The sequence below is a fragment of the Chionomys nivalis genome, chromosome 9 (assembly GCF_950005125.1).
Source record: "Chionomys nivalis chromosome 9, mChiNiv1.1, whole genome shotgun sequence".
NCBI classification, from domain to species: domain Eukaryota; kingdom Metazoa; phylum Chordata; class Mammalia; order Rodentia; family Cricetidae; genus Chionomys; species Chionomys nivalis.
Window position 1 is genome coordinate 82183270 of NC_080094.1, and position 24046 is coordinate 82207315.

The following is a 24046-nucleotide window of genomic DNA, read 5'->3' on the forward strand; positions in this document are numbered from 1 at the left end:
ACTTGAAAGCCTGCCCCCAGTGACACAAGTCTTCTAGCAAGGCCAAACCTCCTAAACCTACCCTGTAGCAGGAGGGGCTGCTTGTTGGGGTTTCAGTCCCACCCAGTCCCCCAGTCATTTTAGTCCCAGAGAAAATCACACAGAGGTGTCCATAAGATTATAAACTGATTGGCCCATTAGCTCAGGCTTCTTATTAGCTCTTGTAGCTTATATTAACCCATTATACTTATCTATGTTAGCCACATGGCTCAGTACCTTTTTCAGCAGGGCAGACATTCTGCTTCTTCAGTGGTCTGTGCAGGACTGGGGGAAGAGCTTCCTTCTTCCCAGAATACTCCTGTTCTCATTGCCTCACCTCTACTTCCTGCCTGGCTATCAGCCAATCAGCATTTACTTAAAATGTAATTGACAGAATACAGAATTGTCCTGCACCACTACCCCAACAGTGTCACCCCAATTAGGGGTACTGCATTCAAACCACCACATGTACAAACACAGGGATTAATATAAATATACATAGAAATCAAATATATTCCAGTGGAATGGGAGAATGAACATCAGCTAGATGTAGAACTCTAGCCCATTCCGAAAACTTTCATAGACGCACCCTCCGACCCTCTGAGTAAGTGGCCACCACTGTCCAGAGATATCTAAAGTCATATATGGCTTTTTACCGTTGTTTTTAACTTACAAACTTAGGCCACTTCAGTATGGACACAATGGACCTGCTTGTTTAAATTCTTATAGCCGAGCAGTGATGGTGCACACCTTTAATCCCAGCACAGAGAAAACCTGTCTGGAAAAATAAACAAACAAACAAATAAATGAAAATTCTCGTAAACTAGGTGGTTGTGGCAGCACAGGCCTCTAACCTTAGCCTCGGGGCAGGCTCTATGAGCTGAAAGGTCAGTCTGATCTATGTAGCAAGTTCCACGCCAGCCAGGGCTGCACAATGAGACCCTGTCTCAAAAACAAACAAAAGTATTAAAGCCAGCCACATAATTCAGGTAAATAAAGAACCTCATACAGCAACAGAAAACCAATTTTGGAAAAAACAACCAAACAAACAAGGAAAATTGACGGGAACAGTGTTAATGGCTTTTAGAATTTGAGTGGAAAGTTTTACCCTGGAGTCCTGTGCTGAGTTAAGTTTATTTTACTTTTCTGTGGCAATACTCTGTAATTTTTCTGCCAGTAGATTTGTTGAGATGCAGTTCCCATTCCATAAACCACACTGCCACACAGGACACACTTGAGAGACTTAGCTTTTTATGCCATCATTACAACCCGCTTTAGAACACTCCCTTCTTCAGATTCACCCTCAACCCTCTTAGCGCCTTTTGTTTGGAGACGCTTGGCTGCCCTGGTTGCCTTGAGCTCACTCTGTAGCTCAGGCAGACCTTGAACTTGTGATGGTCTTGGCTTAGCCTTTTAAGTGACTAATACTAATATCTCCAGCCCTTCTAACCCCAGAAAACACATTTTCTCTCTCTAGATTTGCCCATTTTGAACATTCTACGTAAGTGGAATTCTGACACATGATCTTTCGCTACTGGCTATATAATATATTTTCAAGATTCACCCATGTTGTAGTTTATGTCAGGACTTCCCTTTTAGAGATTAATTTTATTTCTTTACATGGATATATCATATTTTGTTAATTCATCAATTGAATGATGGACATTTGAGTTATTTCCTCTTTGACTATTTAGCACCAAACATTACTTACTGGTTGTGAACTTCGCATGGTGGATATGTACATTTTAAATTAACTCTTTTTTGTCTGGCTTCTTTCTTTTATGAGGTTCATCCTTGTCCCCATTTCTAACTATAGGTTACTGGTTTTACTCCTGCGTAGTATTCATCTGGTAAGGTATGGTAAATGTGTTTACCCATTCATCCGCTATGGGCATTTGCATTGCTTTCTATTTGAACTGTCATTGCTAACACTCTTGTGAAGATACCAGTGCGTGTCTTTCGGTGCACATGTGCTTTCACTTTGTGTGTGCTAGAAGCTAAGTTCCGGGGTCACAGTGTGCACCGTTTTGGAGCATCCACAAGAGAAGACTGCTCGACAGAGATTTAGGCCAATAGGCACGCCTTAAATCCCAGCACTCAGGAGGCAGAGGCAGGTGAATCTCTGTGAGTTCAAGGTCACCCTGGTCTACAAGAGCTAGTTCCAGGACAGGTTCCAAAGTTACAGAGAAACCTTGTCTCGAAAAAAAAAAAACAAAAACAAACAAAAAAGAGATTTAAGCCAATAGAAATTCTTCACTAGCCAGCTGGCAACTACACTGGGTGTTTGGAATCCCAGGGTAGCCCCAAGCCTTTCTCAGGGTAAGTTTTTAAAAATAAAAACCATATCCAGGATTAACACAAGCTAATAAAAACAGCCTGAAGTGAATTACAGAAGCCCCAAAGCCAGGTTAGCACACTTAGAGACTTTCCCAGAACTATAGACTTTGATGGATTAGGTCTTTGTTCTTGTTTTGGATGGTGGGACTGTCCGTGTGAGACTTTTATGGCCTGAATGGTACTTCTGTCATGGAGTCAGTTGTGCTAAGGTCTGGGGGCCTGTTACGAGGTTGCTTACTGTAGGGTGTTTGGTTTACAAGTTCAGACTGTAACGCCTGCTTTGGGAAGAGTTGTGGTGACGTCACTGAGCCAGTCCCTGGCTGCCCCCAGCACTTCACTTTATCACTTCTTCAGCTTTGCCCTTCCTGGTGCTCCAGTCACAGTAGCTCTTTGTGTTTCCCAGTGCATGAATAGAGGTGAGCCTCTTTCCGTGCTCGCACATCTGTCCTTCAGGGCAGTAGTTGTGGAAGCATGTTCCAGCCCCCGAATGGGGAGGAGTCCATAGGGGCTCCCTGTGTGCCTCTTTTTTGTTTGAAGAATTCTGTCAATAGTCTGGATTTGAGCTCTTTCATTCACTTTGAGTTTTACTTTCTGAGACAGACTCTTGCTATGTCGCCCAGGCTAGCCTGGGCCTTGGAGTGCTTCTGCCTCGGCCTCCACGCTCTAGGCTTCCAGCTCCCAGCTTTAGACTTAAGCTCCTTAGGAGTTACTAGGGCCACCACATCTTCCTCTAGTCTGTGGTTTGTTTTCCAACTTTCTTATTGTTTTTGGTAAGGAGATGATCTTAAATTTAATGCAGCTTCAAATTCCAGCTTACCCTGATGGATGTGGGTTTTTTGTTGTTGTTGTTGTTGTTGTTGTTGTTTTATTTGTTGTTTGTTTGATTTGGTTTTTCAAGAGGGTTTCTCCGCGTAACAGCTCTGGACATCCTGGAATTTCCTTTGTAGACCAGGCTGGCCTTGAACCCATAGAGATCTACCTGCCTCTGCTTCTCAAGTATTGGGATTAAAGGTGTGTGACACCACCACCACCTGGCTGAATGGATGTTTTTCATGTCTTGTTCAAGAAATTATTATCTGCAACATCAAAAGGTGAAGAAATTTGCTGTTTTAGTTTGCTCATTAAGTATAGAGGCGTTTTGTGTAAGTGTTGATGCACTCAGCTTTCTCCTTTTGGTTTTGACATTTTGCATCAGGGCACCTGGTTGACCCATTTCCGCTATAAGAAAAACCATTTTTATTTTTTATTTTATGTGACTGAGTGTTTGGGCAGCCTGTATGTTTATGCAGCACATATGTGCCTGATGCCCACAGAATCCAGAGTGGGCATAGACACTCTGGAACTGGAGTTACAGACATCTGTGAGCCACCGTGTGGGTGCTGAGGACTAAACCTGAGCTCCCTGCAAGAGTAACAGCTGCTCTTAACGGCTGGGTCAACTCTTCAGTCCCTGTCCACTGCCTCTTATAGTTCCGCTTTTGCATTTTCAATTTTTTTCTGCATTCTCAATTTTGAGCCATTTGTCTGCTTACCTTGCTGTCATGCTACACAGCACCTGCCATTTTCGTCTGTTTTTCAAGTAGGAACCGGAGCATGGAGAAATTAAGAAACTTGTCCGAGTAAATACGCCATTTGCTAAGTAATGGTGGAGCGGCAAACCGAACTCAGAGAGTCTGACGTTATACTCCGTGCGTTCAGAAAGCTTAGCGGCTTCTCAAATCCAATAGTTGAAGGGACGATTGTTTTTGTCGCTAGGTTTGGGCGTATTGGAAGCTGCCGCATGGACTCGAGCTTTCCAAGTCCGACCACTAGAGGGCGCGAGCACCTTAAAGTCGCCAAGCATGTCCCGCCCTCTGCGTGGTCACCTCGTCACCAATCATCAGATATATACACAAAGGGCAGGTCCAAAACAGAAAGTTGTCACACACCGTCTCTACAGAGGACTTTGACCAAAGAAAACAAATAAAACAGAACTGATTTGTTTCAAAGATCTCCAGGGAAGACACTTTCTGGCTGACCTGTCACATCCTTGAAGTACCGAGGTTCCCTTCGCTCCTCTCCTGTCTTTAGCGGGAGCTGGGGCAGCTGTTCCTTGCCCTTGTGAACAGGAAGATGCGGAGCTCTGAGGTGGCAGAAATAAAATTCAATGTTCGCTTCTTTAGCCATGTTCAGGCTTGTTTTCCTTCATTCTGATATCTCCACAGTCATTTTACAGTAGAAAATTCCAAAGTGGACTTGGTCCTCCCTATCCTTTTAGGCCCAGACTGACTTCCTGGTCTTGAATGTAGCCTGGGTAATTGACCCAAGCACTAGGCAGCCATTCCGTGGAATGGGTCATTCTTATCAACCTGAATACAGCCACGCAGAACAAAGACGGTGACAGGCAAGATGGAGCTACCCTTCGCTAGCTGTTGAGACCACACTGCCCCTCCCTCTTGGCTCCGACGTTTACCGAGAGTGTCCACGAGAAATTGATGAGTTGTTAGGCTTATCTTCGTTTTTCATGATTGCTGTAATTTTGAGGTTTTTTTTTTTAATTAAAAAAAGTCTCATTCGCTTGGTCACATATGGAACACATGGTATGTGTAAGAAAAGGAGTAGAAATTGCAAGGCAAAATTGGATGAGGAGCCAGGTCTCCATAATAGCAGCTTTTCAGTGTGCCCAAGGAACTATTACACACCCTGCTGTACCTATTATGACAATGACAAGGGTTGGAGAGATGGCTCAGTGGTTAGAGCTTGCTTGTTTGTGGTGGTCTGCATGAGAATGCTCTACGTAGGCTCAAACATTTGAGTGCTCGGTGCACAGCTGGAGGGACTGTCTGGGAAGGATCAGGAGGCATAGCCCCGTGGGAGAAGGTGTGGCACTGGAAGTGGGCTTCCACGTCTCAAGAGCTGAAGCCATTCCCAGTTTGCCTTCTCGGACCGGTGCTGTGGGGCAACGCTCAGCTACTACCCAACACTCTGTCTGCTGCCTGCTGCTGTCCTCCTCATCATGATGGGCATGGATTCTAGCTCTGGAACTGTAAACACTTTGGTTGTGGTGTCTTGTCACAGTGCTAGGAAAGTAACTAAGCCACAGCAGGTGGCTCAGAAGCCCCCATCGCTCCAGCTCCAAGGGATCCAGTGCCCTCTCTCTTCTGTCCTCGCTGACATCCACATTCACATGGCATTCATTGAGCAACATACACAGAAATAAAATAATAAAAGTAAACTATTCGATAACACCTAACAGAGAAATCAGCTTGCTTGTGCAGGGCCACACAGAAGAAAAGCAAGTAGAATCTGAGTTCAGCTCTCTGTAAATAAGACAGGGCGGTCACTGACAGCAGAGGCTCACAGCCTATAGGCATGACATTGTGAGAGTCTAAAGGAGAAAAAAGAACAGTTAACTCCCTGAAAGGCAATTTGTGAAAAAAAAAAGAAAAAAACAACCTCCTTATTTTCCCATTTTCTTCCTGGCAGACCCCCAGTGTTGTGTGGACCTGAGGAGGCAAAGGAGAAAGAAGTATAAAGCCTCAAAATACAAAGAATGAGGGGCTAGAAAGGTGGCCCCGTGGTTAAGAGTGTGCACTTTTCTTGCAGAGAACAGGACTTGTGGCTGGTCCTCAGCACCCACATTGGGAGGCTGGCAATAGTCTGTAATTCCAGTCCCAGGAAACACTCTATTCTAGATTCCCTTGGGTGCCTGCACACAACGACACATACTCATACACAGACACACGGTTAAACATGAAATTAAACATAATGAGAAGCATTTTTAAAAATTAATGTGGGACATTAATTCCCTCAGCAAGTACTTGCAAAACAGATTTTTAAAGGTGAGGGTCAGGCAGACACTGGGAAAGACTTTTTAAGGCACTGGCCAATCTGAGCCTCTTCCTTTCGAGTCACATGGTCCTTCAGTGCCAAGTACTGAGGTAGACCTGGGAAATGTCACTGACTGTAACTTAGCCAAGGTCCCTGCATGTCTGGGCTTATAGTATGATGGAGCTAAGAAATTTCCCTAGTGTGACCTAAGGCCAGTGATCAAACAAAGCACCAAATGAGATGAGGCATTATGCAGGCTGAAAACAGGAGATACAAAGACTAAGGGCTGGGCATGTGGTTTATGTGAAGGAACAACATGTACAAAGCCCTGGAAATGAGGATCACAGCGACGCTCTGGTTAGACATTGGGGCCAATTAACACTAATTGCTGACTAAATTCTAGATTCTATCATAGTGCATTGCCGAGTTAGGGAAGGGTTTTAAGCATGGGATCAAGACAAGGGCGCATTGAAACAGTTCTCCGCTTAATAGCTCCAGCCCTCCAGCCCAACTAGGCCAGCTTCATACATGAAACATTTGCTGTAAGCGATCTGTCCCCAGATACTGTGCTAAAAACTGCAAAGAAAACCGGGCGGTGGTGACACACGCTTTTAATCCCAGCACTTGGGCGGCAGAGGCAGGTGGATCTCTGTGAATTTAAGGCCAGCCTGGAGCTAGCTAGTTCCAGGACAGGCTCTAATGCTACAGAGAAACCTCAAAAAACAAACAAAACAAAACAAAACGGGAAAAGGAAAAACTGCAAAGAATCATAGGGCTTCCAAAGAAGAGGTGGGGATAGTGCCCTCTACATCGCTGATTCCTATATGGAATTCAGTCCAGAGCTGTGCCGATAACGGCACTGTGTCTACTAAACAGAAAGTAAGTGAAAATAAACTCATCTGAGGGCACAATTACTGACTCAGCCCATTCTCTGCAACCCCTGCCCTTTCTCTCAAACACTTCTGCCGCCTACAAGGATTTCTCCTTCATCCTTATGCCTTGCTGCATGCAAATACCAAGATTCTCTGCGAGGAAGTGGGTTAAAAGCAGAAATTAGAAATTTCAGAGCAGAATCTTACTGGATTCGCAAAATTGCGCAAGTCATTCAAACTGGGGCGCCCTAAGCCTGCCTCATCTGCAGAATAAGACTAACAAGCATCTGTTTCATCCGGTTTGTGGAATGAATGTAACTGGGATGAGATGAGAATAGAAAATAGGACAGATTGTGTAAGGCTAACACCGTTCAGCTTGGCATATGAACAGTATGATGAACCGCAAGTAAGAGCCTGGTGACTGATCTGTCAGCCACCGGCAGGAGTCATTGCAACCCCTGTTCTTCCCAGAAGCAGGCGGGGAACGCGAAACGCGTAGGAGATCCGGGGTCCCTCCAGCCTCAGCCCACGCGGGGCCCGCGGCAGCGCCGTCCTGCGTCACTGGTGAGTGGCTACCGGGCGGGGACCACACATGGTGGGAACGTGAGGGGGCGGGGCCTGCGCCGGCGGTGCCGGCCAATAGAGCGGAGGGGAGTCTCATCCAATCACAGAGGCGCTCCAGCCCCCGGGGGCGGAGCCATGTCGGGGATCAGAGGTTTCATTGGTCGGTGGGCGGGCGCTGAGCGGGACCTGCCGTGTGGTCAGGGGCGGAGCGGCAGCCCGGGGCTCAGTCGGGGAGGCGATGGCGGCGGCAGCTGTGGTGGCGGCGACAGTCCCGGCGCAGACGACGAGCGCGGACGGCGCCTCCTCAGTGCATTGGTTCCGCAAAGGGCTGCGGCTCCACGACAACCCCGCGCTGCTAGCGGCCGTGCGCGGGGCGCGCTGTGTACGCTGCGTCTACATCCTCGACCCGTGGTTTGCGGCCTCCTCATCTGTGGGCATCAACCGGTGGAGGTGAGGGGACCCTACACTGCAGGGTGGGAACAGCGAGCAGACTCTGGCTTGCTGCCACCTCTGACACAGCGGTTTCCCTCGCGGCCCCCTCTGAACTCCACGACAAGGTGGGGGACAGAGGTCTTGACCCTTTCTGTGCTGACGAAACGCTCATCAGAAACGCGTGGTCTACCTGCAGCCAGTTCCAGACAGAATGGGGACGTTCTGGTCGGGCTTTTAGGGGTGTGCCGTGAGGGGGTGACGAAAAGCATTCTTCAGGGGAAAACCCTCGCTGAGCCCCGCCCCCAGGGCTTCCCTAAGCCTCGGATTTGCCCCCCCCCCCCATCCTGGCTAACCTTCCTACACATTTACCCTGGTGGTGATTAGGAACCCTAGCTCAGCCTTAGCCAGTATTCAAAAGACACCAAGGGCACTTTGTGTCTTGACCTCCAGAGCAGTTCTTAACCCATTACAATTATTATAATTTTTTACATTTATTGGGAAAGGACTTGCTGTGGCGGTGTATAGAGAGTTAAGGGGACAACTTGTAGGTTCTCATTCACCATATGGTTCCAGGGATCAAACTTGGGTTGTCAGGCCTGGAGGCAGGTGCCTTTACCCGCAGAGCTAGTTTCCAGGCCCTCTTAACTCATCCGAGAGGATCCCTTCTGTAGTTATAATTCGCTAGAAAAATATTCAGAGAGGATGACGTCACTATCAGCTCTTCCTCCAATTGTCATGATATGATTTTTAGAGGACAGTTGGACCATTATAGATGAGACTTTTAGGGACCACAAAATTACAATGTCAGGAGCCCCTGACAACTCCCAGGAGGTTGGGTCCTTTCCCACATTGTGTGACACAGTAGCTGATGTATTTCTCTGTAGCCAGTATTCAAAAGCAAGTTCTGAGACATCCTGTACCCATCACTCTTTGAATGCCGCCTAGCATTTGCCTGGTTTGTTTGCATGTTTGCTTATGGCCTTGTTGCACAGATGAGCAAGGTAATTCCCAAGAGACAGTGGCCCTCAGCACCCCATTCTTTCCACTCCAAGAGGGGTTTGCCCTGCTAGGAGAGCAAGTGCTCCTAGTAGCATGTGTATCAAATGCCCCCCCCCCTTGCTGCCCATGTATGCAGTGGGAACAACTAAAGACAGTCCTGTGGAGAGCCAGCCCACACTGGTTCAGGCTGCGCGACCGCTCTGGATCCCTCCAGTTTCCATAGCTAGGAGGTTGAGTGTGACAAACACCGGCAAATGACCGGCTCTACTGTGGACGGTAAACCAAGCCTCAGACTTTGCCCTCCCCTTCCTTTTGGCAGTGTGCCAATCTAGACAGTCGATAGAATCTGACTGTTATGTTTTTATGAAGGTGTTTTTTTTTTTCTTTTACTGGGATTTTGAGGAGCATTGCCCATTCCTTTGTGGTAGTGGAGATGAAGGAACCACAAAACTGGTTGGACTCTAATGTACTAGGAACTTGGTTTTATGGGTTTTTGTGTGTCACCTTTTTGTGGTTGGCCTTTCAAGAGACTGAAGCAGGAAAGAATGAGGCAGCTCAGATGCCTGGGTAAAATCTTAAAATCGTGTGGAAATGCAGATATTGATTGAGAGGTTATTTTGTGAGTTGTAGGTGGCAGGCTGCTGCTAAGCACGGCCGTGAACGAGCAGGTTCGGGGGAGCTCCCACAGCGTCCAGAACCTACATTCGAGTAGAGAAAGACAAGAAAACAACCATGGTGGAGGAGCCCAAATGCCATGAACACAATAAGATGGGGGACAAACTACAGATACGTTTTTAATATTGGAATCACTTAAGGATCTTTGAAAGCTTCCCAGACTCCCCTCCCCCATTTTTGATTCAGTTGTCCTGCCTGGGTTGCTTTTTTTTTTTTAAAGCCATTGCAGCCAAGCGTCAGAAGTGCTGCACTAAAGAACCACAGAGGCCAGGCAGCCCGGGGAGTGTGTTGCTTCAGTGCATTGACCGGAAGTCTAATTAGCTTTGGCATTTCAGGAGAACGAGGTAAAATAACACCAAACAGATCGAATATGGTAACTGCTCCTGAGCCAGCAGGCACACACACTCCAGAAGCCCCATCTTTGCCCTTGCTCCTGATGAGAGCAGGGCTGGATGCTGTTTGGTGCACAGGGTTGGAGGCAAGGAGTTGCCCCTCCCACTCCAGCTGCACCTCTGCGTAACTGCAGTGTGTGAGATCTTCTGGAGTAGTCTAAGAGAATGTGGCTGCAGCGACGGCCCTGCTCTGAAAAGTCTGTGTGTATGTGCCTCCTGCAGATGGAGGGATTAAAATAGCCATAGCATCAGTTAAAGAGAAAGGCGGCCAGAGTGTGTGTGTGTGTGTGTGCCTCCTGCAGATGAAGGGATTAAAATAGCCATAGCATCAGTTAAAGAGAAAGGCGGCCAGAGTGTGTGTGTGTGTGTGTGTGTGTGTGTGTGTGTGTGTGCGTGTGTGTGCGTGTGCCTCCTCTGTGCCAACAATATACATGGCCTGTATATTCTGCTAGCATAGAAGAAGACTGCCATACTCCTTGCCTTGGTGATAGTAGAAAATCTATGGGAGCCGTTCTAGCTCTGTGACTCCCAGGGATGGTTTTCTTTCTTTTTTTCTTTTTTCATGGCAGGGTTTCTCTTTGCAACCTTAGCTGTCCTGGAACTAGTTCTTGTTGACCAGGTTGACCTCAGACACACAGAGATCCACCTGCCTCTGCCTCCTGAGTGCTGGGATTAAAGGTGTGCGCCACCATCGCCTGGTCCAGGAATGTTTTTCTAGCACTAATTTGCTATTTTCTTCTGTCCTTCCCCAAATTTGCTATATCTAGGAAGACAGTACTACAGGCAAGAACCAAAACAAAAGGCAGCTGTGAGTGGCTTCTAGATTTTAAAATTGGGTCAGACGAGATCCATTTTTTTTTTATTGAAAAAAAAATTTCCGCTTCCTCCCCACCTCCCATTTCCCTCCCCCTCCTCCTGCCCCTCTCCCCCTCCCCCCACTCCTCTTCTCCTCCCTCTCCAGTCCCAAGAGCAGTCAGGGTTCCCTGCCCTATGGAAAGTCCAAGGTCCTCCCCCCTCCATCCAGGTCTAGGAAGGTGAACATCCAAACTGTCTAGGCTCCCACAAAGCCAGAACATGAAGTAGGATCAAAACCCCATGCCATTGTCCTTGGCCTCTATTGGCTGGAGGCCACAGCTCCTACTACAGGCCTCTCGTCAGCTCTCATTGTCCGCCATGTTCAGAGAGTCTGGTTTTATCCCATGCTTTTTCAGTCACAGTCCAGCTGGCCTTGGTGAGCTTCCAATAGATTGGCCCCACTGTCTCAGTGGGTGGGTGCACCCCTCGTGGTCCTGACTTCCTTGTTCATGTTCTCCCTCCTTCTGCTCCTCATTAGGACCTTGGGAGCTCAGTCCGGTGCTCCAGTGTGGGTCTCTGTCTCTATCTCCATCCATCGCTACATGAAGGTTCTATGGTGATATGCGAGATCCATTTTTAATTACCTTCCTTTCCCTGCCCCAGCTTAGATGCTAGCCACAGTGCTCCTCCCACTCTGTTGAAGTAAGTTTGTCCTGACTCTGCTCTACACCTCTCAGGAGCTTCCAGAACAGAGGGTTAGTAGAGAGGTGCTCTCTCTGAGCTGTCCCCTTCCTGAGTGCAGGGGCTGAGTGAGCTACCCAGCTGGCTGTAAAGTGGGTAGCCTGGGAAGGTAGGGGCTGTGCTTGCCAGCAGAGCAGTCTGTGTGCCTTGAGCTGTTCACAGTGCAACTCTGGCAAGGGACTTCACTGTTCTGGAAACCAAAGGCATGTTTCCATTTGCCCAAAAGGGTTGAAAATTTTGATCAAGCTCTTTAAAATTGAGCACCCTCAAGAGAAAAACCTATATTTCTATCTGAATGGACTCAGGAAGCAGTCTCTGCCACAGGCTGTTGGGTTAGATTACCCTTTTTTGTGGGGTTTAAACTCTCTTAATTTCTTAGAAGTGAATTTCTGTCTATTAATATCCTATTCCAGTTTGCTAGCCCATAATATCATTGTTATGGTGAGGTAAGTTTGCTTGAAGCCAAAGAGTTTGGTCAAGGACGGTCTGAACCCAAAAGAAGAATTCACTGTCACCCTGTCCTCAGTGTGAACAGATAAACTGCTCTCAGCATAGCCATTGTCCCTGAGTAGAAATGTGTAACTGACCTATTCTGAAGGGGTAGCCACCTGCAGTTCTTGGATGATAGTTTTCTCTGTATTTTTGGAAATCCCAGTTTGGTTTTCTCCAGTTCTGTCTGCCCTGGCTCCATGGAACCTATGTAATTCTGGTGCACATCTATTGAAAATGCTCCCTCAAGGGTTGTGTGCTCGGCCATGTGGCACTTGGAGCAAGGGTGAGGTTCAACCCCCAACACCACCCATTCCAGTACTCAAGTGGGTTTTTGGCATGGTCGTCTGCAAGTAAAAAGAAGTGGGCAGGTGCAGAGAGGGTTTGAAGGGAGCACGGAGGGAAGGCCCTGGTTTTCCCTGGTTGAGAAAACCTAGACCTGTCTGGTGGCCTTTCTTCAGGAGCAGCTTGCTCCAGTTCCTTTGATGCTCTGCAGATCCGAAAGGTGATACCATGGTGGTGGCTTGCCTGTCCCTGGCAGCCTGAAGGCTGGAAGCTACACAGAGTCCTCCCTGTGTCTCCTTCCTAGTGCCTCCTGGGATGCTGTTTTCTGAGTTCATCCTGGGGAGGAGGGATGGTGGATGTAGTTAAGCATTTCTTTTTTTTTTTCCTTTTTTCTTTTCTTTTTTTTGTTTTTGTTTTGTTTTGTTTTTGTTTTTGTTTTTCAAGACAGGGTTTCTCTGTATCTTTGGAGCCTGTCCCGGAACTAGGTCTTGTAGCCCAGGCTGACCTCGAACTCACAGAGATCCGCCTGCCTCTGCCTCCCAAGTGCTGGGATTAAAGGCGTGTGCCACCATGGCTGGCTAGTTAAACATTTCTTAAGGGCCAGATAGTCTGAAAGGAAAATGTGATCTGGTCGGGGGTGGGGAGCTCAGTTCATCAAGGTCAAAGTGAAGCGCTTTCCACAGAGAGCTTCTTCGGTTTTCACGGAGAAGTGATTGCCCAGGGATTCAGTGTGGGAGGACAATCATATGGAAGGGCAAATTCTGATGGTGGCAGTCTCCGATGGAGCCCAAGAGCGTGTGTGTTCTAGCAAGTTTGGTCATGCACAGCTAGTGCTAGGTGCCTCACACCACAGTTTGAGGAGAAAAGATCTGCAGAAAAGGTGTTAGCCATGAATTGAGCTCCATACTCCCTAAGGGCTGAGCCCTAGGCAGTACCACCCATCTCAGAGTGCATTGCTCCCAGCAGTGAATGTGCTCACTGCTGAGGCCTAGGAACCTGGTAGTTACTAGGTATATCATGTTGGGCAGTTACTTAATCTTTTAATGCCAGTTTTCTCGGCTGCAAAATGGGCACGATAATAGCACCTGCCTCCCAGGATTGTCTGAAATTAAATAACACATTACAAAGCAAGTAGGATTAGAGCCTTGCTCTGGGAGTGCTCTGTAAATGTAGCTGTTGCCGTTGTGAATTGCACCATTGTTTTGTTGCCAGCTGCAGACTTTGCCGCTGCTTCCTGTCAGAGAAGACAAGGGTACTCATCTATCTGTGCTGTAGAGATGCTGCAGGAAGCTCTTCTTTTAGAAAATGAGTCCTAAAAATAAAGCTGTATGAGAAACAGGTCACAACATACTCTAGAGCCTATATTTCCTGTGCATTTCAGTCTTAATAGCTGCAGGTTGATGTTCTCTGAGGTGTGGTGAGCTGTGAAGATAGAGACCCTTAAAGTGTATGGCTGGGACATCTTGGGGGCTTCTGATAGAAGAACCTCCACCCTCCTGAGGTGTGGAATTGTGCCCTGCCCTGTGCCTAGCAAAACCTTCTGTTTCAGGTGCTCCCTGAACCTTTCTTATTTTTATTTTTACTTTGTGTGTGTGTGTCAGTGGGGAGCAGCAAGGCCCCCAGGGAGAACAATTGAGCAGGCTTGCATATCACTTAGCATTCAGAGGGTCCAGATTTTTAAGTCAGAAATTCCCAGCGGGGGAGCTTCTGCTGTCAGTCTCTGGTCTCATTCCCTGAGTGAGCCTACTGCTCTTTAGCTAAGGTGATGCCTCCTGCTGGAATGCAGGTCTGCAGCATTGGCCATGGAATTGCATCAGAGGCAGCTGGGGCCTAGTTCTCTTTGGCGCCCTCCTGGCCTTTGTAAACCTCCAGTAGTCAGGGATCTGCAGCAGGTTCTTGGGAGGGATGATGACATAGAAGCTGGCCTGTTCAGGCTTGAGTCCTAAGGAGGAAGATAGGCCTGTGGATGGACTGCCTGCATGAGGCTTGTGTCTGTCCAAGAGAGGAATTCCAGGCTCAGGAGACTTTCAGCCCTGGAGCAGAGCTTGCTTGACTGAAGTGTTTAGAAATGGGCCATTGAGAAGAAAAATGGCTTTCAGGGTCTGATTAGCCTGGGCCACTATTGAAATGGATTAATTAAAAATGCTGCAGGATCCCTGGATCCCCAGCAGCTGCAGTGATAGAAACACTGCAAGTTCCCTGGCAGCAGTGGGCAGCAGGTCTTGAGAGCAGCCAGTCCTAGGCAGGGATTGGCACAGGTCCAAATGCTGCAGGATCCCTGGACCCTGGCAGCTGCAGCAGCAGAAACACTGCAGGTCTCTGGGTGGCAGTGGGCAGCTGGTCCCAGGAGCAGCCAGTCCTAGGCAGGGACGGTGCAGGTCCCCAAGTGGCTGCAGTAGGCCACAAGGAGAGACAGATAGATAGGCATGCCACGAGACCACGCTACAGGTCTCTGAAGGTGGCTGGTCCAGGGCAGGGAACCATGCCAGGCAAGAGACAGATGGATAGGCACGCCATGCAGAGTGATGTTGGATATTTATTTAGTGGGTTATGGAGGGGAAAGGGAGAAGGGGAGAAAAGCAGAGGGAGATAGAAAGAGGGGGGGAAGGGCAGAAGTAGAGAGAGAGACTCAGGCTGGAAGCTGAAGATCAACTTGCCTCAGCCACAGAGGTGGGTGGGGGTGGGCATGGCTTGACTCTTAAAGGGACGGGACAAATAATTACAACTAAGCCAGCTCAGTCACTTAAGAGCTATCAGTTTTGGTAAATTCCCTAATCTCTCTTGTCTGTTTGTTTGTCTGCAAAACGGGGATAGTTCAGTTTCCTTCAAAATGTGCTGAGGGGTCAAATTAAGAAAATACTTACAAAGCGTAACAGATTCATAATCAGACTGCTAGTCTTGGTTGCACCCACTTATCACTGGGATTGTGAACCACATCAATAGTTACCTGGTTAAAATGTTAATTTAATTTAAAATAACACACTGATGGACTCAGCAAAAGTTCATTTCCTTTCCTGTCCCTTAGTGACCCAGTACTCTAACACAGGCTTTTGATTTTTGTGTCCCTGTCATATACCCAAGCATGCCACAGTATCTAGCCAGGACACCTTTAAGCCCTTGCCTCTTTTGATGAGAACCTTGTTTCTAGAGTAACGGAGAGACCAGAAGAATAAGCAGTTTGCCAAACAAAGAACCAAGAACAACCTAGTCCATGTGCAGGCCTGAAGTATCAGATATACCTGCAACCCAAGCCATGCATCGTGTCTCATGTCTGTAATCCCAACACTTGAGAGGCTGAGGCAGGAGGATGGCAAATTCAAGATCAGCCTTAACCACACAGACAATACAAGTCCACTGTGCTTGAGGCTCAATGGACTGTGGGGCATAGAGTGACCTGGACAGTGAGCCACCTACCAAGCAAAGCCTCAGAGACAGCCCAGCTTGCGGAGCTGGCTTTAGTATTTAGCAGGCAGCTCACATTGATCATGTGGACTCTATGACCAGGCCCTGTGTCTGAGGGTTTCCTTGCATTATCTGATTCCACGAGTACTAACATCTTAGCAGGTCTATAGGCTTTACTGTTAATTCCAAACCACGGATGAGCAAACAGCTAAAAAGGTTAAAGCTACTGCTTTATTGGCACATGGCTATGAAGTAAGCTGGAAGTTAACCCCATCACTCCTGCTCTGAGCTCAGGCCAGGCCGCCAGCCCTACAGATATCATACCAACTTGATTGGCATGAGCAGTGGCTGGGTTCTTAGGAAGGTGTGTGTGTGTGTGTGTGTGTGTGTGTGTGTGTGTGGTGTCCTGTCATTCACCACCTCTATTTCTCCCACCCCCATGTCACTAACAAGGCCTTTGTGGGTTCTGCAGGTTCCTACTGCAGTCTCTGGAAGATCTGGACACAAGCTTAAGAAAGCTAAACTCCCGTCTGTTTGTAGTCCGGGGCCAGCCAGCTGATGTGTTCCCTAGGCTCTTCAAGGTGAGTGTGTAGGGCCGAGAGGGAGAGTCTGCTGTCTGCTGCCTGGCATCTCACCACAGAGTGAAATGCTATTCTGGCTGGCAAAGTGGAAATATTGATGCCTGTTTGGCCACTAAAATGGCTGCTAGGGAGGTCAGAAGCAGAAACAGCTGGTCAGTTTGCCAGCAGGGTGGAAACTGGTAAGGGAAAAAACTGTAAAACCAGTGTTGTATTGGAAGGATCCTCACTCAGCCCAGACATGCAGTTTGCTAAGCCCTTCCACCCCACCGTCGCTGGCTTCCTTATGTTTCCTTGGCTCAAGTCTGTATTTATTAGGGTTTGTTCCTGCCAAGACTGTGAGGGTGGGGTTTCCTGTCTAACAAGGGGTGCTGCCCACCTCAGCTTGTCCTGCTTATTAGGAAAAATGTCAGCCAGCATTTGAGAGATCGTCACTGTTTCTCTGTGGTACGCAATTAATAAAATCTTCATTTGGGGGCCATATTGGAGGCAAGCCCATTTATTTCCTCTCAGCCCCTTTAAAATGCATGTTTTAAGGTCCAAGCAGAGGCAAAAGTTCTCATGGATAGAGCATTCTAGAGCATTCTCCTTCGTCCACAATAGCACTCTATGCCAGGGAGAAATCTGATGTCAAAGAAAATAGCTTCACAGTGTATCTGTTCCCCCTCCCTCCGTAATTTTGTACACACCTATGAGTCACTGGACACTAGTCGCCAGCGTTCTCTGAGGGCTGACTGTGAGTCCTGTTCTAACTGCTAACACGCTAATGCCTACCCTACAGCAGCCCTGACAGGTAGGTTCTGCTGTCCCAGGTTCATAGGTGAGGAAAGAGCGTGCTGCCTGGCCAGGAAGTGGTCTCAGGCTCTCTGACACAGAGCTGGTGTTTACCCGCCATATCACACACACGCTTTTGTTAGTCTGTGGCTGCGGCTCAGTGCCAGAGCACTTGCCTAATATGAGGCCCTGGGTTCTGTCCCAAAGTACAGCAAGACCAAGAACAGAAAACTTTCTGTCTTTCTTAAATCCCTCCACATTGCTCCTCTCTCTCCCAGCAGCTCAGAGGCCTAGCAGGCTGTTGCACAGAAGCATAGACCTGTTGTTCACTGAGTCATGGATCAGGTATTTATTGGGCTGCTAGCTCAGGCCCCATGCTGGCTGGTAAGATGAGAGTGGTGGATACACAGCACAGCCCAATTTCTGCTCTGAGTTCACAGACGATGGGCAAAACAGGCAGGTAAAGGGCAGCTTCATGCTGTGGTAGAAATAGGACAGAGACACAGGAGAGTCCTCCTGAAGGAGTGTGGCTATCATTTAATGAGAATCTCCTTAGTCACAGGGTTTTGTGACTATGTAATGATGTCATCTATGCAAACCACTTAGTATAGTAATGGCTAAATAAACGTTGAGTGCCTTTGTGCTCTGAGGAGCCTTGTATCCACCCTGCTAAGCATTCACTGACTCCCCTGGACAGAATTGAATTATTAGGACATTTGCTTTAAAGGCCTGTGACCACAGACTGGTTCGATTGTTTGCTTCTTGTAGTTACATGCTGTAGGGCTTTCTGTGACTTGTCTAGATAACTTCCACTGGGGCAGCTTTCTCCTGGTGTTGCTGGGAGACCAGGCTATTTCTACCAAAGTGACAGAAAGCTCAGAAAAGAATTCCCCTCTCACAACTTGTAGCCCCTCCAGTTTGTTTTCTTCTGGACTATGGATTGCTCCTTCTTCTCCAGTTCTGAGAGCTATTAGCTCTGTTTGCTTCTGGCCTTGGGAGTGTTGCTGTGGAAACCATTAAGACACTTTACATAGCACAAGTCGGCCAAGAAAACTAGGCCACAAGTTAGACAATGAGGAGGTCTGGGAAAAGCTGCAGAGCGGTCAGGCGGTAGTGATGCTGTGTGTGTCTCTCCCACCGTTTCCACTGCGAGTCAGTGCCTCTCTGTGGGCTAGGGCTCCCTGGGAGCATTGTATTTATAGCTTCATTCTCTCCCTTCAAGGCACAGTGAGTGCACAGAGCCCTCCCACTGACTCTGCCACAGCAGTGCTATTGGCCTGACCCTCCTGACTGCCTGCTTCACACTTTCTGAGCCTCAGTATCTTTGCTTTAAATTTAAACCATTGTCTGATGCCCTTAGTTTGTTCTGTAGCCCTTGTAACATAGCCAAGATTGGCCCTGTTCACTCCCAAAGAGGAGCTGAGTGCCTAGGTCTCACTTCTCAAACAGTACTGAGCATAACAGATTATCTCCCCACAGGAATGGGGGGTGACCCGCTTGACCTTTGAATATGACTCTGAACCCTTTGGGAAAGAACGGGATGCGGCCATTATGAAGATGGCTAAGGAGGCTGGTGTGGAGGTGGTGACTGAGAATTCTCACACCCTCTATGACCTGGACAGGTAAGACCTGTTAGTTCTTGGTAAGGTTGCCTGTGAGAATTGGTGACTGGGCCCCTCCTAAGTGGAATAGACCAGTTCAGCAAGAGGGCCACCTGGCTCGTAAGGTATGGTACTTTCTAGGAATTGAACAAGAATAGGCCAGAATTGGGGGTTAAAGAAGTCACTAACAGGTTACAGAGTCTTGGTTAGGCCCAAGCTGTGGAAGAAGGGAGTCTCCACACAGAGTCTTCGTAAATCTAGCTAAAGCTAGCTCCCTGTGCATCATGCTCCCCACTCCTCAGTGTCTTGACCTTGACAGACCCTATCTGTCACTCCTCCCAACAGGTCTCTACTCCCACAGACCTAGTTCCCAGCCCTGGGATGATTGCCAGGTCTGTTCAGCCTATCTGGGTGTCCAGGCCATGCATTTGATGCTGTTTGAGGACTCTAGAGACCCCTGCAGGTTGCTGGTAACCACAGCAAGGTCTCCTTCCCCAGTGGCCAGCCCCTATGTGTCTATCCCCCCTTCTGTCCCCAGTCTGCCTACTGGAGATGTCACCCTTCTGTTGTTGCTGCTGCTCCCCGCCCTCTTCCCCCAATCCAGGGCTGACTGCCAGAAGGCTGGGTCACACAGCTGTGCACGTGAGCCAAGCTCTCAGAAGGAGAGGCTTGGCTTGGAGCCCTCCCCTGCCATGTGCAGAAGAGGGGCGGGGCTGCAGAGGTAGCAGCCAGCTTCTATGTGGGCTAATGGGGACAGCGCAGGGAGAGCAAATAGGGAAATGAACTCACCCACAGGCAGGTCTTGCATAAGCTCCTTCTCAGGCAGCAAGAACCATCCAAGTCTATGCTTATAGAAGCAGTGGTGTTCTTTCTTCAACCCTCATGCTGTTCCTTCTCGCTTGTAAAAAATCCTTGGCACACTTCAAAACTCTTCATGGTGTTGCTGTTTACCACAGCCTCTGATTTAGGGAGCCTTGACTGGCCTCTACATCTCTGCTCTAGTAAACAGGGCTTACAGGAGGATGATCCTCCAGGCAAGGAGTATGTCACAGCCCTCATCATACGTGTTCAAAACTGGGTAGAGAGAGGCCCTTGGTGTGGTCACGTATGTGCCCGAAAGGCCCATGGGGGATTTTCTGTCTGATTAGAGAGGTATGGTCAGTCTCTGTCTCTAGGCGGCTCCGCGTGGACACCAGGGAACCTGGAACTGAGTCCCAGCTTTGACCCTGCTTTGCTCCATTCCCTGAGGCACCTGCTCCAACTCTCTGGGCTTCATTTTCCCTCTCGGTAAAATGGAGATGCAGCTTCCCCTGCCCCCCTTTCTACAAGAGAGCAAACCTCAGAGCTTCTGAGTTTGGGCTCATTTTTGGGTGGTCAGGGACCCCAAAATAAAAGACCTCAGGAGTGACTTTAGATGTGCTTTGGACTCCCCAGAATCATCGACCTGAATGGCCAGAAACCACCCCTTACCTACAAGCGCTTTCAGGCCATCATCAGCCGCATGGAGCTGCCCAAGAAGCCCGTCGGCGCTGTGAGCAGCCAGCAGATGGAGAGCTGTAGAGCCGAGATCCGGGAGAACCACGATGACACCTATGGCGTGCCTTCCCTGGAGGAACTGGGTACGTGCTGCTGCTTCCTGTGTGGGATATGGCTTTCCTGTTTCTGTCAAAGTTAGAAAATACTGGCCTACTGGCACATGCCTGTAATCTCAGAACCTGGGAGACAGAGACAGAAGAGACAGACCAGCCTGGGCCGCTGGAGAACTTGCCTAAAAAACAAACAAATAAACAAAAAACAGAAAAAGTTGCTATTAACTATCTCGACCCCCTAAGACCATTGTTTGACCTCCAAGACCCATATATGCCCTGCCAGACTGCTTTTTCTAGCTGGAGCCTCTTTGTGTAGTTCCCTTTCTCCAACAGTAGAGGCGCTGTCTGGTGCTGGTCATTGGGCTTCTCCACCTTTCTTCCATCTTCTAGTCTGAATGAAGCTGGCCTTCTTCACTTTAAGGGCTTTCTCAGTCCCAGTAGCATCAAGTCCAAGGTCTGTGGTTTCATCTAAAGAACAAATCAGTATGAATAGTGCCAATTATCATTTTCATAATTGTAAATCAGATGACCTGACCTGCAATGCTCTGGCCTGCTGCTCCTTTTGTAGGGTTCCCCACGGAAGGACTTGGCCCAGCTGTCTGGCAAGGAGGAGAGACAGAAGCTCTGGCCCGCCTGGATAAGCATTTGGAACGGAAGGTATGACCCTGTTTCTGAGCCCAGAAAGGCAGGCGCAAAAGTTGTGGATCAGGTTTATGTCCCTAGAGCCTCAAATCTCCAAGTGGTTGAAAACTTTCTGATGGCAAAATTAACATCAGCTCCTGGTTAGAGAGTCCATCCCCTGTGCTGACCACTGGCTTAACTACGTGATTGCGATGTCCCTCTTCATCTGCCCAACCATCCCACAGGTGGGCATTAGGCTTTCTGACAGATTACAAAGCTAGGCTTAAAGAGGTCGAGTCACACCACTGGTAGGTAGCATAGGGAGGCATAGTGCCACACGCTCACACCATTAACTTTCTTCTGTGGACAGCTTCCGCTTGCTGAAAGGGCATGCCAAATTGATGCTTTAATCCTAGCATTAAAGAGGGCTGAGGCAGAAGGATTGCATTAGGTTCCAGCCAGACTGGGCTGCAGACTGTCTCAAAAGAACCAAATCATAGAGCTTTTCTGTTGGTAGAGCCCGTAATGTCCATCATTCGGTGTCAGATTGCCCCTCCCCATCTTTGTTTGTCTCCTCCACAGCTTTACTTCTATTTGCATATAGAACTGGCGCTCTTATATGAGCTCAGCAAGAGGAAGGGGGGTGTCTGAGGCCCCAGAGGTTCTGTTCCACACTGGCTAAGTTCCTCACCTGCCTGTGAGCAGAGGAGCAGAGCAGGCTCCACGGACTGAGGACTCTTGCCTCCTAGCTCCCTGACCCTGCAGCCTCTGTAGTCCGCCCCTTAAAAGCACAGCTTTTACTGTCCCCACTGAATGACAAGACATTTTTCCAGCAGCTAGATGATAGCAGTGGAGCAAGGGCCCATGGCAGCCTGCTTAGGAAGGATGCTCTCTTAGGCTCAGGAGTGCCCAGCCAGCACCGAAGGCAGTACTGATGGCCTTGATCATTCTCAACTCACCAGACCTAATATTCCCATTCTGATGTTTCTCTCAGCTGAGGCTAAAAACAAGTTCCTCCAATTTGAGTCAGTAGCTACAAGGGACCAACTTTCTGTGTCCACATTAAGAGTTTTGCCCAGGACCGGGTTGTAACTTGGTGGCAGAGTGTTCCAGACATGCTCAAGCCCCCATTCCATCCTTGTTGTAGGAGCTGCGGGCTGCGTTCCTGCCACCCAGCTCCCGGCCACCTGGCTAGCTTATGCCCCAAAATAACAACACACAAACTGTATTCTTTTAAACACTGCCTGGCCCATTATATCTAGCCTCTTCTTGGCTAATTCTCACATATTAATTTAGCCCATTTCTAATAATCTGTGTAGCACCCCAAGGTGCGCTTACTGGGAAGATTCTAGCCTCCGTCCATCCTGGGTTGGAGCTTCATCGTGTCTGCCCTGGGAAGCAGCTGCATGGCATCTAAGCTCACTTCCTCTTCCTCCCAGCATTCTGTTCTGTTTACTCCACCCACCTATGTTCTAACCTATGAGGACCAAGCAGTTTCTTTATTAATTAACCAATGACCTTCCTCCATCACATCCTAGCACCAGATGAAAGGGAAAACAAAACTCTGCGCCCAGAGCAGGGATGGAGGTAACAAAGGAGCGACAGGAAGAAAGAGCAGGACTCGAGCATACAGAGTTAACCTATGGCCTCGTAGATTCTCATTCTTATTACCTTGAAATGTATTTTGTGGAGGACTGCTCTCAAATCATGATGTCAGGAGCCCATTTTCCACACATCCCTGAATGCTACTCCGCTCACTGGGGAGACCCAGAGGTGTTGAGTTGAAGGAATGAACCTTTTTGGTTCTTCAGATCTGAAAGGAGAAGCCATTTCTATCAGGATGTTCTAGGAGCCAGAAAGACATGGAGAAGCTTCCAGATGAACATCCTATGTAGTTACAGATGGCCTAAGGATAGGAAACCGTCAGGGCTCAGAGGGTTGCAGGAACAAAGAGCATCAGGATTAGTTATCAGTCAGTCAGGTGTCGCACTTGCAGCTGTCTTTTGGAAGAGGAGTTTTTAAAACTAATATAATGAGGAATCTAAGGTGTAACTGAAAGGCGTAGCTAGATCCAGGTATCCCAAGAATATCTGAGCAGATGTCTGCCATCTTGGCTTTGCTGTCCTCTGTGGAGTCCCCTCGCAAGTCAGCTTCCTTTAGCAGTGGAGAAGGTGGTCACGTGGCCTGTCTTCTGGCTGGCTGGCTCACCAGAGGAAGGGGCTTGCCTCTTTTTCAAAAGCTTCAGTAAAAGTCCAAAGAAGTATTTTCATTGGCTTGGCTTGGGTCATGTGCCCTTCCCTGGCTCAGTTACTGTGGCCAGGGATGGAGTGTGTCCCCTGATCACATTTGCATCCTAAGCTGACTCCTAGAGTCAGAAAGTAGGCTTAGATCTTCCTTGCCTAGTAGAACTGAGATTTAGAGAAGTCAGGTGCTCCACTGACACCCTTGATGCTCTGACCAAAAAGGGGAATGTTGCAGATTATATGTTCTTTACCTCTGGAGCTCTTTGTAATGACATTCTGATTCTTCAAAAAAGAATGATTTATTTTAATTCTATGTATCTGTTTTGCCATCATGTGTGTTTATGCACCATATGTGTCTGGTGCCCACAGAATCTGGAAGAGGGCATTAGATCCCCTAGAACTAGAGTTACAGACAGCTTTGAGCTACTGTGTGGGCTCTGGGGTCTCTGAAAGAGCAGCAAGTGCTCTTAAAGACTGAGCTCCAGTATTCTGATTATTAAATGAAAAGAGATAGTAGAATTAGAGTGCCACCATTTTGCAGCCTCTGATGACACATGCATTAATATCCACGGCCACCATCAGAGAGACAGGCAAGCACCTTCACAAAGGATCACACCCAAGTTCAGTCTAGTCTCTGGTACCAGCCAAGTTGTAGGCAGTGCACAGGGCAGACTGTACCATGGGTATGTAGGCATCAGAATCACACAAAGTGCAGCTCCTGTGTCCTTCCACAGAAACATCAACAGGACAAGGAAGGGGTAGCAGAGAGTATATGCTTCAAAGAAACTTTGATGTGACTACTTTTTAAATGGCTGAGACTGAGCTACAGG

The 24046-nt window shown here is 48.2% G+C and overlaps 1 protein-coding gene across 4 annotated transcripts in view; it reads left to right on the forward strand.

Moving 5' to 3' along the window:
* Positions 1-7831: 7831 nt before the first annotated feature.
* Positions 7832-24046, forward strand: part of Cry2 (cryptochrome circadian regulator 2) — a 31853-nt gene continuing 15638 nt past the window's right edge. For 3 of the 4 annotated variants that reach the window (XM_057780509.1, XM_057780510.1, XM_057780511.1), the window contains exons 1-5: positions 7832-8050; positions 16283-16391; positions 18642-18784; positions 20198-20382; positions 20921-21009. In XM_057780509.1, coding sequence (XP_057636492.1) covers positions 7839-8050; positions 16283-16391; positions 18642-18784; positions 20198-20382; positions 20921-21009 — 738 coding nt within the window. In that variant the 5' untranslated portion in view covers positions 7832-7838. Of the gene's footprint in view, positions 8051-16282; positions 16392-18641; positions 18785-19938; positions 20051-20197; positions 20383-20920; positions 21010-24046 lie in introns of those variants that run through there. The other variant, XM_057780512.1, reaches the window with a different exon arrangement.